Consider the following 16,764-nt stretch of genomic DNA (forward strand, 5'->3'; position numbering starts at 1 on the left):
CCTTTTTTACCTGTTGTGACAGTGACCGTGGTTCCTTTTCCCCAGTAATCAAAAGCAGCGTTCACAGTGTAATAACTCAACATATCCAACATACAAAAACATGTGCCTTTAAAACCCTAAATACAACGATTTAAAAAGTGTTATTAAATTTTTCATAGAACGGAAAAAATACGTATATTTTTTACCTGTTGTGACAGTCACAGTTGTTCCTTTTCCCCAGTAGTCAAAGTAGTCATCACAGTGACAGATTTCAATTGCACTTTAGTGCAAAAAATATTTTGCCAGCTACTTGTGTCATTTCAAAGGTGATTACACTAAACCGAGAAACTATTACCTATCATTTACACAGATATTACACTATAACATTAGATGCAAAATATAAACAAGATTTTATTTAATACTCTAAATAATCAGCTAAATATAGGATTTCACTAACTCAAAATACATGACATGATCACTTACCAGAAGTTACTGTGACTTGTGTTCCTTTCCCCCAGTAGTCAAAGTAGCCATAGCTGTCACAGTGATCTGTTAGAGTCTGTTTCCAATACGAAAACTTATTTAATTTAAACCAAAGGAATCAGGTTTCACAGACAAAACAATTCCCAGTGTACTCTTTATTAGCAGTTTCCGTTGAGACATCCATTTCCTGTGGTCTGGGTTATATAAAATTAGGTATCCTGCCAACAGTTTGTAAACACTTCCTCTTTATCAGACCCTTTGGCAGCTCCTGCTTTTACAGCAACCAACCAGCACAAAGTCAGAAGGAGTTAATGTTACTGATAGAGCTTTGTTGGCCTAAAGGCCTTGTACATATGTTAATACTGAACAGTCAGTGCTTGTTTTTGGTTCAACTCAAACATGATTGATGTAGGTAAACATTCTCCGCTGCAATAGTGAAGAAATTTGAATAACAGAATTTAGCTTTCAATGTTGAGTTAGGTGATTGTTTTTTTAGCTACTGTTTCATAGCAGAAATGGCAAATAAGTTTGCCTCAAGGTGTCATCAAAATAAAGAACTATGTGTCTTGAAGAAGTTCGAAGAAACTTGTGGGCACCCTGGACAGGTGTTGATGAGATGTCCATGTTGCCCACAGTAAAACCACTCACTCCTTCTTTCCTCTGAAGTAAGCTCGGTCCTGCTGATCTGCATCGGCTACAACTCCAGTTTGCTCTCATCACTTCCTGTTTCCTCTTTTGCCCCCCTGAAGTTTCGCACCTGAAGTGGAGTGAGAGTTTAGTTTTTGCTGACAAGAGAGTCAAGTAAGTGTTTAACAGCTAAGTCTTTCTTCATATAAATAACTGAACTGTTAAAAAAAACCTTGATGCTACACCATTGGTCCCCAGCCAGTCTCCTTCACTAGGATCCAAAAATCCAAAAATCAACTGAATAGTCAGCCAAACTCCACACCCCCTGTTACACATTAAACATATTTTGAGCTGCTGTGTCTCAATTGGACTCTTTGACAAAAACACAAACTAGTAAACAAACTCTGCATCATTTCCATTTATCACAGCTTGTCCCTATTTTAAGACCCTGCCCCGAGGAAGTTTAACTATGTAAGTAACCTTGACATGATCTGAAAAATATGTATGCAGAGTAGTTTGACATTGAGTTAAAAATAATCATGGACATACCATGAAAAGCTTCACGACAAGGACGTGTTCTTTCATGGAGATTGGGTTGAGTTTTGATTGTGGATCAAGAGTTGAAGTTACTGTGGAATGGGCTTTGGTTTTTAAGCATATAACTTTAATCTTAACTTCTGACATCAAGAGCTGGACACAGGGAGAAAGTGTTACAAGTTTTATCAGCAGCAAATACTTAAGAGAATGGAGGCTTAGAGCGACAGGTGGTTAGCAGGCTGGTATGGCATAGAAAAACACAGAGAGTTTACACATGTGAATCCACAGACAAGGTGAGCTGGGTTGCCTAAGAGAAATGTCCAGGGACCGAGAACTGTCTGCATGGAGGGAAACCGAACATGCACTTTGTAGGAGACCATGAAAGGTGTTCCTGCAGACAGTGGGCAGCATGTGGTTTGGAGATGACTGCATGTCCTAAGAAACATAACATAACATGATAATTTTTTCATCTGGTTGGTTAGGGGCTGCAACACAAAAATTAACCACAGCAATAAAGAAACACATTTTTGTCCTACTGTAAAAAAGAAATGGAAAAATGCTACTGATGTCAACTCTGCACAGCAACACACCTGTGGGCACAAGGGAGGACAAGAAAGTTCAGGGAATATTGGATTTTTATTTACACTGTTAGCTGCAGTTTGGGGATAAGTTTCTTTGGACCCAAATAGAATGTTCACTTTTGACTGGGAACACAAAAGTTGTAACTTTATCTGACATGAGAGTTCAGAAAAAGAAGAATGACTTTCAAACCCTTGCTTAAATGTCGCTCTCTATCACCGGGTGTCTCAAGACAAAGACAGTGAGTGTTTTCACATTATGCAGTAGTGTAAATCATCTAATATGCTGTGTCTTTTGATATATATGCATATGTATTCATTGAACAAAAACATTCTGAGTAGTCATGAATTATCAATGAATGAGTGACTGGTTAGTATAAGATAAGATAAGATAACCTTTATTAGTCCCACACGTGGGAAATTTGTTTTGTCACAGCAGGAAGTGGACAGTGCAAAAGTTATATAGCAAAAATTAGAATATAACTAGAAAAAGTTGCATTTCCTGCAGAAATGCAGTGCTGTGTATTTGAAAGACTACACTGAAGAGTGTCATGAAAGCAGATTACATGCAAGCAGGGAGGATGTGCAGCATCTGTCCCATGTAGTACTTGAACCCTTGCCACGAGATCTCACAGCAGCTGCGCATCCCACTGCGCCAAACCAGTTCCGGTAGCGATATGATGAGAGGAAAAAAAAATGCGCACTGTGCAGAAGAAGCTAACTTGTGCTGAAAAGAGGTGAAAAGGCTGAAAACTGTGCTGATAAGAGCAGAAGAGGATGAAAATTGTGCTAAGAAGAGGTGAAAAAGCTGAAAATTGTACTGAAAAGAGGTGAATCAGCAGACTTTCTGCTGAAAAGAGGAAAATAAGCTGAAGTTTGTGCTAAAAACAGCTTAAGAAGCTGGAATTTGTGCTGAAAAGTAGTGAAAAACTGAAAGTTTTGCTAAAAAGAGGTGAAAAAGCTGAAATTTGTGTGGAAAAGAGTTTAAACAGTTGAAGTGTTAACTGAAGAAAATGTTGCCATAAGCGGGATTCGAACCCAGGCCTTCTGGTCTGAGAACGGATGCTCATCTCACTGAGCTAAAACATGGCTCAGTCTAGCAAGCAAAACTGGTGATCACACTGATAATGTGGTCCCTGTCAGCAAAATGGGGCCAAAAAATGGCATAAAAAGCTGAATATCTCAAAAAGTATAAAAGTTATTATCACCAAAAGATATAGCAGATCAAAAGCAGAAATAGCAGAACAGTTTAAAGTTTGAACGGTGAAAATCGACTGAAAAATGAGGGAGTAGTTAAGCGGCAAAGAAACGGAGCAACTAGAATAATAAAGGATAAAGAATAAAGAGAAACAGGATCTCAATAGTGTGAATGCCTGTGAAGCATTCACACAATAAGAATAAATACAGTACACAACTGTACAGAATAGAATAAAATAAAATACTATATACAGTAGAATAAAATATAATAAAATATACAATAGGAGAAAAATAGAATACAAATTCTATATACAACTGAGTAAAAATACAACTTTGTCAGAAAAGAATATTGCACTTAGTCTTATTGCACATGTGTGGGTTTTTGTGTGTTTGATCAGTTGAAGTTTTTGTTGTAGAGTCTGACAGCAGTGGGGAGGAAAGACCTGCGAAATCTCTCCGTCCCACACCGTCGGTGCCGCAGCCTGCCACTGAAGGAGCTGCTCAGTGCTGTCAGAGTCTCCTGCATGGGGTGGGAGATGTTGTCCAAAAGGGATGACAGCTTAGCCACCATTCTCCTGTCACTCACCACCTCCACTGGGTCCAGAGGGCATCCTAGAACAGAGCTGGCCCTTCGGATCAGCCTGTTCAGTCTCTTCCTGTCCCCAGCAGAGATGTTGCCACCCCAGCAGACCACACCATAAAAGATGGCTGAGGCCACCACAGAGTCATAGAAGGTCTTCAGGAGTGGGCCCTCCACTCCAAAAGACCCGAGTCTCTGCAGCAGGTACAGCCTGCCCTGACCTTTCCTGTAGAGGGCGTCTGAATTATGAGTTCAGTCCAGTTTGTTGTTCAGATGAACACTAAGGTACCTGTAGCTGTCCACAGCCTCAATGTCCATACCTTGGATGTTCAGTGGTTGCAGTGGAGGATGTTTGTGCCTGCGGAAGTCTACCACCAGCTCCTTGGTTTTACTGGTGTTAATCTGGAGGTAGTTCAGCTGGCACCAGTCCACAAAGTTTTGTGTCAGTTCTCTGTACTCCTTGTCGTCCCCATCAGTGATGAAGCCAACTATTGCATAGTCATCAGAGAACTTCTGCAGGAAGCACTGGGTGGAGTTGTGGGAGAAGTCTGCAGTGTAGATAGTGAAGAGGAACGGAGCCAGAACCGTTCCCTGTGGGGCCCCAGTACTGCAGACGACCCTGTCCGACACACAGCCCTGAGTTCTCACATACTGTGGTCGATGGTCGATACTATGGCGATGAAAGTGGTAATAGACTGACTCACTAGTAAGTAAGTAAGTTTATTTATATAATAGCTTCAAGATAAAATCACTGGATGTGATTTTATCTTGAAGCTATTATATAAATAGCAACAAATACGAAACAGAAAATAAGACAAAAAAAACCCCCAACAACAAAATGAATATGAAACTAATGCAAGCTTAAAAAAATTAGCTTTCAGCTTTTCAGAGGGCACAATTCCAAAGCACTTTTTCTATGAAGTAGTGCTTTCAATCCCCCAATCACACACACATTCATAACCCAGTGGAGCAGCCAGGGATTCAACCACCGACCTTCAGTTCAGTAGATCCCCTGCTCTACCTCCTGAGCTACAGTCACCCTATGTTTTGCAAAACTTTGGAGGATCCAGTAGGGAGCCTAACAGCATTGTGTACTAGTGACTAGCTAGTTTTCAGTTGGCCAAACACAAAACTATACTGCAGATTAACTGGTGCTTCTAATACACTTAGTTAGTTAGTACACTTCAGTACACTTTAGTTTAAGTGAAAAAAAAAATTCAATTACTGCAATGATTTTTTTTTTCTTAAATAACATGCCTGAGACTTAGTATCTGATTACATGCCTCATAGTCAGCTATACTCTTATTGGTACTCATACTCTTTTTGAATTGGTATTAATTATAATTTTTCTTTACTCAGGCATTATTCAGTTCAGATGTGCTATTCTGTAAGGAAATGCCATAACTGAAATATTTATTTTGAGGCTGAAAACATACAAACACTGTCTCTCTCCTGCTTTGTCCAATATATTAACAAGAACTATCAGTGCTGAGCTTTTTGCTGTCAGTCCAAAGTTTCAGTTTGTTAACTGCATGTGGAAACACCTGTTGTGGTGAAGACTGCTTCCTGTGTGTTATAATAATATAAACCCGGAAGGATGTCCTTTGAAAGTTTGAAAATACCCCTAACTGTATATAGGTTTAATACTTTAACTTTTGGAAAGAAATACATTTGAAGTAAAATTAACTATAAATAAAGTGTAATATATAACATTTAAAATGCGTTTGGTGCATTTTAATTTGTAAAGATCCACATATTATTCTTATTTCTATCAAAATAAGGGCTAAAAAACTATAACTTTTTAGCTGGTGTTGTTCTAACATAAGTACTGGTGTAAGAAAACATGACTACCAACATATAAACATTTTTGCTTTCCCTAAGAAACATACCAGTCTTACACTTTCCACATACAGGATTATATGAGGACTTGCTTGTGTTTGAATTATATAAATTGGGTCATTCTAGGGTATATACGAGGCTCCAACTTGTTATAACAGTTAACACTATTTTATGTGCCCTCCCAGCTCCAAGCGGATCAGAAAATTGTATAATAAGAACAACTACCACCGGTACTACTACTTGTGTCCACAGCTGACCATGTGCAGGAGGGAAAAGGGCCGTGATCTTGGCCATTGTTTTTGCCATAGGATATACCACTGTGGTTGTTATAGTGCACTGTTGTTAAACCCTGTACAAAAACTTCCACATGTACATTGGCTATCGTGACACTTCACACTGGTTCCAACTTTAATGCTTCTTATATTAGTTTAACACTATTTTACTTTGTCTGTCTGTCAGTTTATGAACTATGTTAACTATGATGAATCAGAAGCAAATAAGGAAAACTGTTAAATTGCCATATTTTTCAAGATGAAACTACTTTCATAACCTATATTTTTATGGAAATTAACTGAATTCTTTTGTTTGTTTGTCTTTACAGATATAGTAACCTTTGGTATTTACTAGAGAGGTTTTTGTATTGCCTTCTAACACTGTGAGCCCCAGCCACTACCATACACAGTGAGGAATACCCATTCAAAAACCTTTGTCTGATAGTGTGCACAAGTCAGTGTTTTTCACTTTTTTTCACAGTGTTTTTCAGTTTTGCTGCAATTAGTTTCAAATGTTACTCTTGGAACTTTAAGTTTTGAGTTTTAGTTATTAACATCGCAAATAACATTTACTCTAATAATATTTTAAATTATTGATAAATAACTATTTAAACACATGCTAAAGATGATGTATTAGTTTAAAGCTCATTGTGTTCTAAAAGGATTCTTATTGTAAATATGACTTATCAGACATTCTTGGTTTTTGTATAGTGTTGTGAGGCACATACGGGAAAGAAAAGCCATCTCTTTACCCACTCACTGTTGTTTGTTTATTTGTTTGTCATTTTGTTTCAATCAGGTTTGGAATCAGGTTTTTGTCATAGAAGGTGTTACAGTGGTAGCCACTGTTATCCACTGTGGCACAACCCAATACAAAAACTTTACAGCACACTGGCTGTCATGCACTCCTTTAAGATTTTTATATTACTTTAACAAATAATTTTAATTTTATTTCAATATCATTTGTTTCACTACATTTACATTTGTTTGTGACTATGCATAATATATGGACTGAAATTAATCAAAAAAAGTTTAAAAGTACAAGTGTTACAATTTTTCAAGACAAAAGTGAAAAAAAAATCTATTCCTTCATATATTTTGTTGAATATTACTTTTCATGAAAATTGCAAGGATTGACCCTCAAGGCATCCGTTGCATTTCCTCCAGTAAACGTTGACATTTTAGTTGAAGAAAACGTTTATCTAAAAGATTATTCATGCTCTGCTTTCACATAATCTGCTCTTGACGACAAAAGTGTCAAAGTTTGCTGGTGTCGGCTGGGCTTTGATTTCATGCTGGATTAAAGCCAAATGTTTTGTCAGTTTTGACCACCCCTTTAATGATATATCAGTACAGCTCAAAGCTCAAAGATTCACAGATTATAATGAGCGAGATGTTGTACCAGTTTGAGAAGATGAGACTTTCTGGGAAAAACAACAAAAAAACAAACAATGAAGACAAAAACAGCACTAATGCGAAGGCTTTGTCTAGCCAGTGGCAAACTAATTTACCAGCTTGATCAGTCATTAAAGTTCTGATTATCTCAGTTGACACTCAAGACAATTATTTTACTAGGGTTAGCCAACCTACCTACTGTGACTTTTTGGAGTCATTCTAAATTCTGAAAATATGCCTGTTAGTCTAGTTTTTGTACAACGTTAGAATACTGATTCTAGTATTTGAGTTAGTATTGAATATTCCCAGTTGTGTAAATAGAAATGGATTACATTCCATGCTACATGTAAGAAAGGACAATTTATGTAACTAATGATCTTAACCTGATTCTTACAGAATTATCTAAAGTGTGTGTATAAAAAGTTCTGCTATCTCAAGTACTTGTTTTATGTATCAGCATCACATCTTTCTGAGTGGAAGGATTTTGTCTCAGTGTGTATCACTGTGGTCGTAATAGTGCACTGTAGTACAACCCTATACAAAAATGGTCAAGCTAAATGACTAGCTCAAACCTACTGCCTAGTTAACACAATCCCTTTTTTGGTAATTAAAAAAGCCATTCCAATATTCAGACAGACAAACATTGGAGTTAATGAAATTGTGGCATTTGTGAGAATTTGAAGCATTTTTTTTTATTTTCTTGTTGTATTGATCTAATCTGAGAGACCTCAATATTTTTGTGCTTAATATGTAAACATATTGTGTTTTATGGATAGAAGAAAAATGAATCATAATGAAATTATGGTGCTTGGAATTTATAAGTCAAAAAAACTAATTTCACTACTTTCTATAATGAATATTTGTGCTTTTAGAAACATAAACAAAATTGCTTTTTACTCCTTTTTAAATGTGCCAGTGAATTTTCTCTTTTCAGAACAACATGTGCCATAGTTCAGTACAAGATGTGTTTTTGTATTATCATTTAACAGTGTGGGTTCCACCACACAGTGACACATACTCATACAAAAACATTTCCTGAAGTGGCTCCTGAAATGTTCAGTTCAATGCTCCATTTTTCTGTTACATAAACAGAAATTGAAGTTTAACTAATGACTTTTACTATTTCAGTGCATTATCACCATACACAATGTCCCTTTCTTTGTGGAATGAAGTTTTTGTCATAGGATGTGTCACTGTGGCCGCTATAGTACACTGTGGTTCAACCCCGAACAAAAACATCAGCCCACACACTCACACAAAGTTACTTTGAGTAAAGTAACTTTCTGCATAAATCCTGCTCAGGACAGGTTTTTGTATTGTCACATATCACTGTGGTCCCAGTTATACACTCTGGCACGCAGCCATACAAAAACCTCTGATACATATTTTGTTTACTGTTTTTACTATTCCATGTATAAGATGACGTTATATGTATATATCTATATCTATATATATAGATATAGATATATATATATATGTAGGTCTGTACTATATATATATATATATAGTACAGTATATAGTACAGTATAACTGTAGAGCACATTTCATATACATAATTCCATAATTTTACTCTGTGTGTAAATTCTCAATATTCAGTGGCACGGGACATGCTAAAGAGCTGCCTGTATATTAATGAAGGTCCCCTTGTAATATGTACATATATATCTTTTTTACAGCAAAAATGCCTTTTCTCTCTTAAGGAGGTTTTTGTAACTATGTGAATCACTGTGGCTGCCCCAGTTATATACACAGTGACACATAGTGATGCAAGAACCTGTGCCATAGTGTAGTTGCCACTGTGGCTTATGTTCTACTTATATGTTTACCAATTAGTGGTAAAACAAATATTTTTTGTTGTTTAAAACGTTCAATGAAAAATAAAATGTATAATGATTTTCAGTTTAGCTCAGTTCAGTCATTTTATTGTCCTCACTTAGACACTTGGCTTACAGTTACAGACAGGCTGTCAAAAAATCATCCACAGAAACAATATAAAAAGAGCAATATAAAGTGTATGACTTTGATAATGCAAATTATTCCTCTTGTTTGTATTACCTGTCAAGAGTGAAACAAAAGAAAATACATATAATTAATTAAATTGTAATTATAGTAAAACTAAAAAAAAATAGTGACTGCAATTACACCTTTTCTAAAAGCTCAAGCTCTGTCAGATTAGATGCAGCACATGTTAGTTCTTTTCAATTTATTTTAATAATAATAATTTGTGTGCTTGTACATATACTATATTTCATAGTTATATGCTGTGCTATGTGGATAAAGCTTAAATCTTATTATTTAAAAATAGCTCAGTCTTTCAATAGCTTCTCTGTTACAGTTATATATGCCCTTGCTTACATCAATAACATGTTATTATGTTTTTAAGGTTTTGCATGTATGATTTACAACATGACCACTCATGTCGCACACTACTAAAATTATCATGAAAGGATTTCATAAAGAAAGACTTTACGTCGCTTAAGGAGGTTTTTGAAACTGTGTGAATCACTGTGGCCACCCCACACTGTGACACACAACACTTCAAAAACCTATGCCATAGTATGGATAAGCAGGAAAACAAATATTGTTTCCTTTATTTGGAATCTTTAAAGTTATCTTAAATCTTTTTCAAAGACATAACATCTTTTTTATTACTTTACATTTTTCGTATGAATGTTTTGTATGTTAACATTTTTTTTAATAGCTGCTTAAATAAATGCATAGGAAGTGCTATCAGTCGAAAGCTCATAGTGTCTTCAAAATCGCTGTTGCTGTAAATATAACCCCTTCTTTACAGTTTTTCCTTTTATATATTTTTGTAAAACACACACAAAAAGCAAATGTCGTTAACCACTAGTGCTTATTTCTTTATCGATTTTCTGTTCTCAGTGTTTTGTTTTCAGTTGAATGAGGTTTTTGTCATAGACTGTGTTACAGTGGTTCCCACCATACACTGTGGCTCAAATCCATACAAAAACCTTTCATTGCACGATGACTATAATGCATTCATTATTTCTTCATATTTATAATAATTTAACAAGTAATTTTACATCGGTTTATGACTATGCAAAGAATATTTGGCTTTCCTGACAATAATTAATCTAAACGCAGGGATTGATCTTCATGAATTTGTTGTTTGATCTGTATTTTCTTTAGTGATGGTTGAAATTGTAGTTCAAGAAAATAATTGTACACCTCTTACTGCTCTCCATCCCAACTACCATGCCCACATGCTTCTGCACATTCTAGTTGGAGCTCTTTTGTCATCCTCAGCAAAGAATTTAGCTTTCAACGTTTCTGCCAAAATGCCATTTGTTTGTTTAGCTCATAGAGTAATTAGCCAGCTGCGAACTTTGTCAGCCATTAAATCAGCCATTAGACTTCTGACTATTTCAGCTGGTATTGAAGACAGTTGCTAGCCAGCTTATTTAATGTGACTTTTTGGAGCCGTCGTAAATTATGAAAATATGTCTTTAGCTTCAGCTACTGCCAAGTTAACTTAAAACTAGCATTGATGATACCAAAACTTTTCTTTTTTCTCTTTTCCTTTTTTTCCCAATCAGCTTAAACATGATGTTTTTGACAATTTTTTAAATGAAATTCTCATCTCTGCGAGAACTTGAATTCTCTTTAAATTTCTGCCCAATTAAAACGCAAATACCAGTGAAAAACATCTTTACAAAAAAATATTTGTGTACAATTAAACTTTTGCAAAACATTACAGCTCTGCCTGCACATACAATGCCTTTCTATCTACATGAGACTTCATATTTATTTAAAGAAAAATAACAAAATTGCTATTTTTTCGAAAGTCATTATTTATTGAGTTTGGTATATATTTCACAATGACTTCACTTTTACACGTTATATAATATTTGTATAATATTTATTTACTTATTTCATTTTATAGCCTCATGACACAACAGTAAAATAGCTGAATTGACAAATGCCATTTACCTTATCTGAATGAGAGAAGAGTTTAAAGCAAAGCATAACAGGGTTTTTTCTTAACCGTTTCTAATGTTTATTTATTTGCTTCTTGTGCGAATATATATTGTATTTCATTGGTATATACTAGGTCATGGATAAGATATAATTTCTAGTGTTTGGATTTTATTAGTCAAAAAGTTATTTCTTTTAATATATTTTATATAAAGAATAATTGCCCCGCATATTCTCTCCTTTCAAAAAAGAACGTTTTTGTATTGCCATTTAACAGTGTGGGTTCCATCCCACAGTGTCACATACTCTTACAAAAACTTTGCCTGTTAGGGTCCATGTTCAGCATGTTCTGCATGCTGTTTACACTAAGCAGGGATGCCTATATATATTTACTTGCCACTTTATGGACACTTTATTAGGCACACCTTGCTAGTACTGGGTTGGTTTTATTTTATGTATTTATATACAGTAGAAGAAGGACACTAAAACACTTTTTGTCTCACCTAATGACTTGTTTTGCTCTATCACCATCACATATAGTCACTTTCTTAGTGCTGTGAGGTTTTTGCCTCAGGATGCATCACTGTGGCTGTTATAGTACACTGTGGTTCAACCCCATACAAAAACAACAGCTCACAAACTACCCATTGTAATGACTAAACGCCTGCACTTCAAGTACGGATTTTTGCCTTAGTTTAACCAAATCCATAAGGCCTGCAGTGGTACTGTAATATTCCTTGTTTTTCATATTACAATACATATATAAATAAATACATACTAACCTAAACAACATTTTCTAGAATTTTCCTTGACTGGTGACAATAGCCCTTTTGTTCACACTGAACCAGTTTCATGTTTTATGAAGTACACTGACTTTCTGCATAAATTCAACTTATGTCAAGTTTTTGTATTGCCAGATAAAGTATCACTGTGGATTGAGCTCATTTGAGCTTTGTGACATGGCACATCATCCTACTGGAAGCAGCCATCAGAAGATGAGTACACTGTGGTCATAAAAGGATGGACATGGTCAGCATCATACTTAGGTAGCTGGCCTTTAAGTTATGCTCAGTTCATGTCCAAAGTGTGCCAAGAAAACATTCCCTAACCCATGACACCAATGATACAGGGCAGGATAGCATCCCAACCATCCGAATTTCACAGCAAAAATCAAACGCCATCAGATAAAGGTAATAACTGTCATCTTACTTATAAATTGCAGACAGATTGCTAACAGTACAGTATTCTGATGAATAACCTTTCTTCTGAAATGTGGCAGAGTAACACAATTTCTCATTTTTGAGGCTTAGCAACTTTCTGCATAAGTTTAGGAAAGGTTTTTGTATTGCCAGATATCACTGTGGCTCCCATCATGTCCACTGTTGCAACTAGTGATACGAAAACCTCTGCTACTTTGCAACTGCACTATCAGTTTTTTTAAAGATTTTTTTAAGATTCGGTTTCATGAAAGTGTGGTCTATTATTTTTTCAGTTTTATATATCTCTTTTATTAGTGTTATTATTTTATTTTAAACCTTGAATCCTAACTATTATATGTCTTGAAACCTAGTTATTAACTAAATAGTAACACGCATTTAGATACCTTAGTCAGGTATAACACTGTGTGGTTTGTATAGTTAAAAACAAGTTCAAACAAAGGCCAAATATCCCACAGAAGAGAAATAAGCCCAATATGTTAGCGTTGAATATTAAACAAAAAGAGGTGAATGATCTTTTTCTTTGTCTTCTTGGGTCTTTTTGTGCAAAGAAATACTTTTTTGTTTTTTCTGTTTTTTTTTTCTTTCTTCCCCCCCTTCTCACCGTCTCTTCTCTCCTTTGGTTTTCTTTCTCTCCCTCTCTTTCTTTCATTCTTTCTCCCTGTCCTATCCCCCAGTCATGTCTGTCCCGTTTGCGCAACTGAAAATAAAATAAATTCATAATTATAATAAAGGTCAATCAAATGGACCAATATGGCAAGGCCATGATGATCCACTTGGTAAAATAAATCCGCTTGGCATTTTTCTTGGCCTTAAGACAACAATTCTGATGGCTAAAGATCCAAACGGGACACGAAAAAAAAAAGAAAAAAAAAAAAGAAATACTTTTTTGATGCAGTGTAATTTATAATACATGCTGTATGTAGTCAGTAACCCTTTTGTTCATACAGGGAGAATTCATCGTATTAGTGGATGTGTTTAAGTTTCATAAACAGAACTTTGGCAAATATTTTTTTGCTGCCATTTAGAATATGCTCATGCTTTCTTCAGACACAATGTAATGATGTCATGTTTTTGTTTTTGTCAATGACAGGTTTTTGTCACAGTACGTGCCACTGTGGCTGCTATACTGCACTGTGATGAAGTCCTATACAAAAACTCCACCCTGCGAACTGTCTGTCTGTATATATACCTTTATTTGTTCAGTTCAACTTTGAAATATGATTAGGATACATCAAACAAAATAAAAAATATACCCCTGGTAGCGAAACAGTCACTGCAGTTGTAAACATCTAATATGCATTATTGTGGGAATAATAATTATCTTATTAGACTCTTGTTTTTTTCATTTGCATTTTATGTGAATTCTCATTTTTCAGTAGCAGGAATGATAATTTGGTTTGGATTTCACAATAATGATAATAACAAAATCTTCTTTAACAAAAAAATGTTTTTTTTCTAAAAAAAACACCTTTAATTTTAGGATATGCTAAAGAGCTGACTGCATATTGATGAAGGCTCTACTTACACGTCACACATTTATACCTTCTATTAATTAGGACTGAAAAAGGCAAAATTCAATTTAATGATCGTCATAAATGTTTTTTGTTTCCATTTAAAATATGCTCATGATTTCTACAGAAACAATGTTTTGAACCCCCATGTTTCACAATGACAGGAGGTTTTTGTCACAGTCTGTCTCACTGTGGCCGTAATTTTGCACTGTAATACAACCCTTTACAAAAACTCCACCCTTCAAACTTGACATCATATCTGCACATATTCATTAATCATGAACTCCATGAAAGAATATGAAAATATAGTAAATGTTTTAAGTGGTACATTTTGTATGAATTCTACAAAAAATAACCTCAGTATTACAGAAAACAGAAGAGAGAAAAATGTGCTTCACTAACTTTTAGTCTGTATTTTTAATGCCGGAAAAAATACCTAACAAGTACATAGACCGAGTACATACATGTTTTTAAGTCTATCATCCAAAGTCTTCAAGTTAACTAATTTTTAATATTTGTAACTGGTCTAATGAAAAGTGTTTCTTCAGAGGTTTTGTAGCTGTGGCCCTCTTTTAACATACAGTCTAACTGTCATGCACATCTAATGAACACAATTCATTTTGGAACTAATAATTATTTCATTATTATATGTTTTTGTTTGCACAGCATGGATCAACAATTAAATCATTAAATCTTCCTTTTTGGTAATAAAAAGCTTATTTCCATCAGAATTTTAGGATATGCAAAAGAACTAACTATATTAATGAAGTTTGTGCTTACAGTGTGCATCACACAGTCTAGTTGCAGCAGAAAGACATTGCCTCTCAAGGAGGTTTTTGTAACTGTGTGAATCAGTGTGGCCGCTCCACACTGTGACACATGTTTGCTCAAAAACCTCTGCCACCGTGTAGCTGTCACATTATGGAATAAAAGCAATAAGACAAATATTCTGCCAAAATATTGTGGCCATTCTATATAAATATGGCCCCCTTTTCATGAATATAAATTAAAGATTTAATAATTTGAATAAAATCTTGCAATAGCTTTATTATAAGAGTTACTATTGATTAGTTACTATTGTGTGCTTCTTTGCAGTTATAGAAAACACATTTATTTATTTTTTTTACGTAGTGTATTCTAATAATTAGTATGTTTTATTATTGCTGTACCGATTTCCCCATTTTAACTGTGTGTTACAAATGCCTAAATTAGTCATTAATGGATAATAATTAATGATGACTAAATATATTTATAAATAAAATATACCTTTTTCATTAGTTTTACCTGATCAGTACTGTGCTTCAAAATTTACAGGACAGAGGAAGAGGAGAGGGGTTTCACAACATAGTTTTTGTTATGGGGTATAACACTGTGTAGTAGCCCCCGTAGTATCACAGTGACACAAGCTCTTACCAAAACCTTCCCACTCTTGCCAGAACTTAAGAGTTTTAGACTATGAAAACAACAGGATGTTCTAGTTAAGATGATCACAAAAACAGAGGCATATTTTAAAAAGGTTTAAGAGAATATTTCTGTGTTATCTGTATTATTATTTTATGAGAGTGGAAATACATTAATGTATTTTCCTTCTTTGTAGCTGTGAGTTCTTGTTGAATCATAGACTTAAATCTTTTGGAGTCACCTGGTGACTTTTAGGTCTTCAAAATACGTTAAACTTAAGCTTGCTTGACAGGAAATAATTGTTGGTTAAAACCTCACATTTTGTACACTTCTGTCCACTTTATGTTCATTCTTTCATTAATCAGGGACACACAGTTTCACACTATATGTTTTTGTCTACATAAAGACCTGTAGATGGCAGCAGAAGCAAGGCTTGAATTTGTACAGGTCACCTCTCTGAATACACAAAGGAGGCAGCCAGAGATGGAGTTCCTTTTTTGCTGCTTCAGTTTCTGAGCCACACAGCACCATTATCTGAATGCAAATACAGATAAAAATAATAATAATAATAATAAACACCTTTTAATGTTTGCATGAGGTAAGTGAATTCTTTGGTTTCCAAGCACTGCTTCTATTCAAAGCATCAACATCATCCAACTGTTTTATTAACTGCAAAATAAGCTAACCCACTAGGTGGTGGTATTTCATCATGTTTCCCACTTCAGTTATGCACTGGGTACTGTGTAAAGCTGTACATATTTGGCGTATTTTGAGTTTTTATACAGGCACAGATGAAAATGTTTTAGATGAGGTTTCAAAACAATACAGTGGTTAAAACTGAATGGATGTTAAATTATGAAGGATAAAATGTTAATTGCAATAAAACGGAAACAGTGACTGTTCTTAACTTAGATGCATGAGTAACTGGACAATCTATGTGTTTATGCTACTTTTGTTATTTTAATTAAGAATATTGATTTGTATTACACTTGTACTATATTTTTGTCCACACAAGAATGATTTAATGTTTGAAATATTTTGTATTATCCTGTTTTTAAAAACATTTTTAAAAGAAAAAAAATCCCCACACAAAATCAATAGATCAATGTCAACATCGATTTTCTGTGTGTGCATCTGTGCGTGAGAGAGTATATGCATATGTGTGTAACTGTACAGGCTTGATTGCTTTTGCTTCTTGCTTTGTCT

At 34.9% G+C, this 16,764-nt stretch overlaps 2 protein-coding genes and 1 long non-coding RNA gene across 5 annotated transcripts in view; 1 reads left to right on the forward strand and 2 right to left on the reverse strand.

Annotated features, from left to right (window-relative positions):
* The window catches only part of LOC120747509 (immunoglobulin epsilon heavy chain), a 438,017-nt gene that overhangs the window by 12,671 nt on the left and 408,582 nt on the right, over positions 1-16,764 (reverse strand). Inside the window, exons 1-2 of one of the 3 annotated variants that reach the window (XM_040053446.1) lie at positions 1,111-1,194; positions 463-538 (exon numbers count right to left, since the gene is read on the reverse strand). In XM_040053446.1, the coding sequence (XP_039909380.1) occupies positions 463-538; positions 1,111-1,179 (145 nt within the window). In that variant the 5' untranslated portion in view covers positions 1,180-1,194. Of the gene's footprint in view, positions 1-10; positions 60-185; positions 347-462; positions 539-1,110; positions 1,195-16,764 lie in introns of those variants that run through there. The other 2 variants (XM_040053437.1, XM_040053491.1) reach the window with 2 other exon arrangements.
* Positions 1-16,764, reverse strand: part of LOC120713955 (immunoglobulin mu heavy chain-like) — a 539,092-nt gene that overhangs the window by 5,241 nt on the left and 517,087 nt on the right. The window lies entirely within an intron of this gene.
* LOC120714171 overlaps positions 1-16,764 on the forward strand; it is a 514,712-nt gene continuing 497,948 nt past the window's right edge. Inside the window, exons 1-2 of the long non-coding RNA XR_005691358.1 lie at positions 1-59; positions 1,865-1,868. This is a non-coding gene — a long non-coding RNA (uncharacterized LOC120714171). The remainder of the gene's footprint in view (positions 60-1,864; positions 1,869-16,764) is intronic.

The sequence above is a fragment of the Simochromis diagramma genome, unplaced genomic scaffold (assembly GCF_900408965.1).
Source record: "Simochromis diagramma unplaced genomic scaffold, fSimDia1.1 OVJJ01000321.1, whole genome shotgun sequence".
Taxonomy (NCBI): domain Eukaryota; kingdom Metazoa; phylum Chordata; class Actinopteri; order Cichliformes; family Cichlidae; genus Simochromis; species Simochromis diagramma.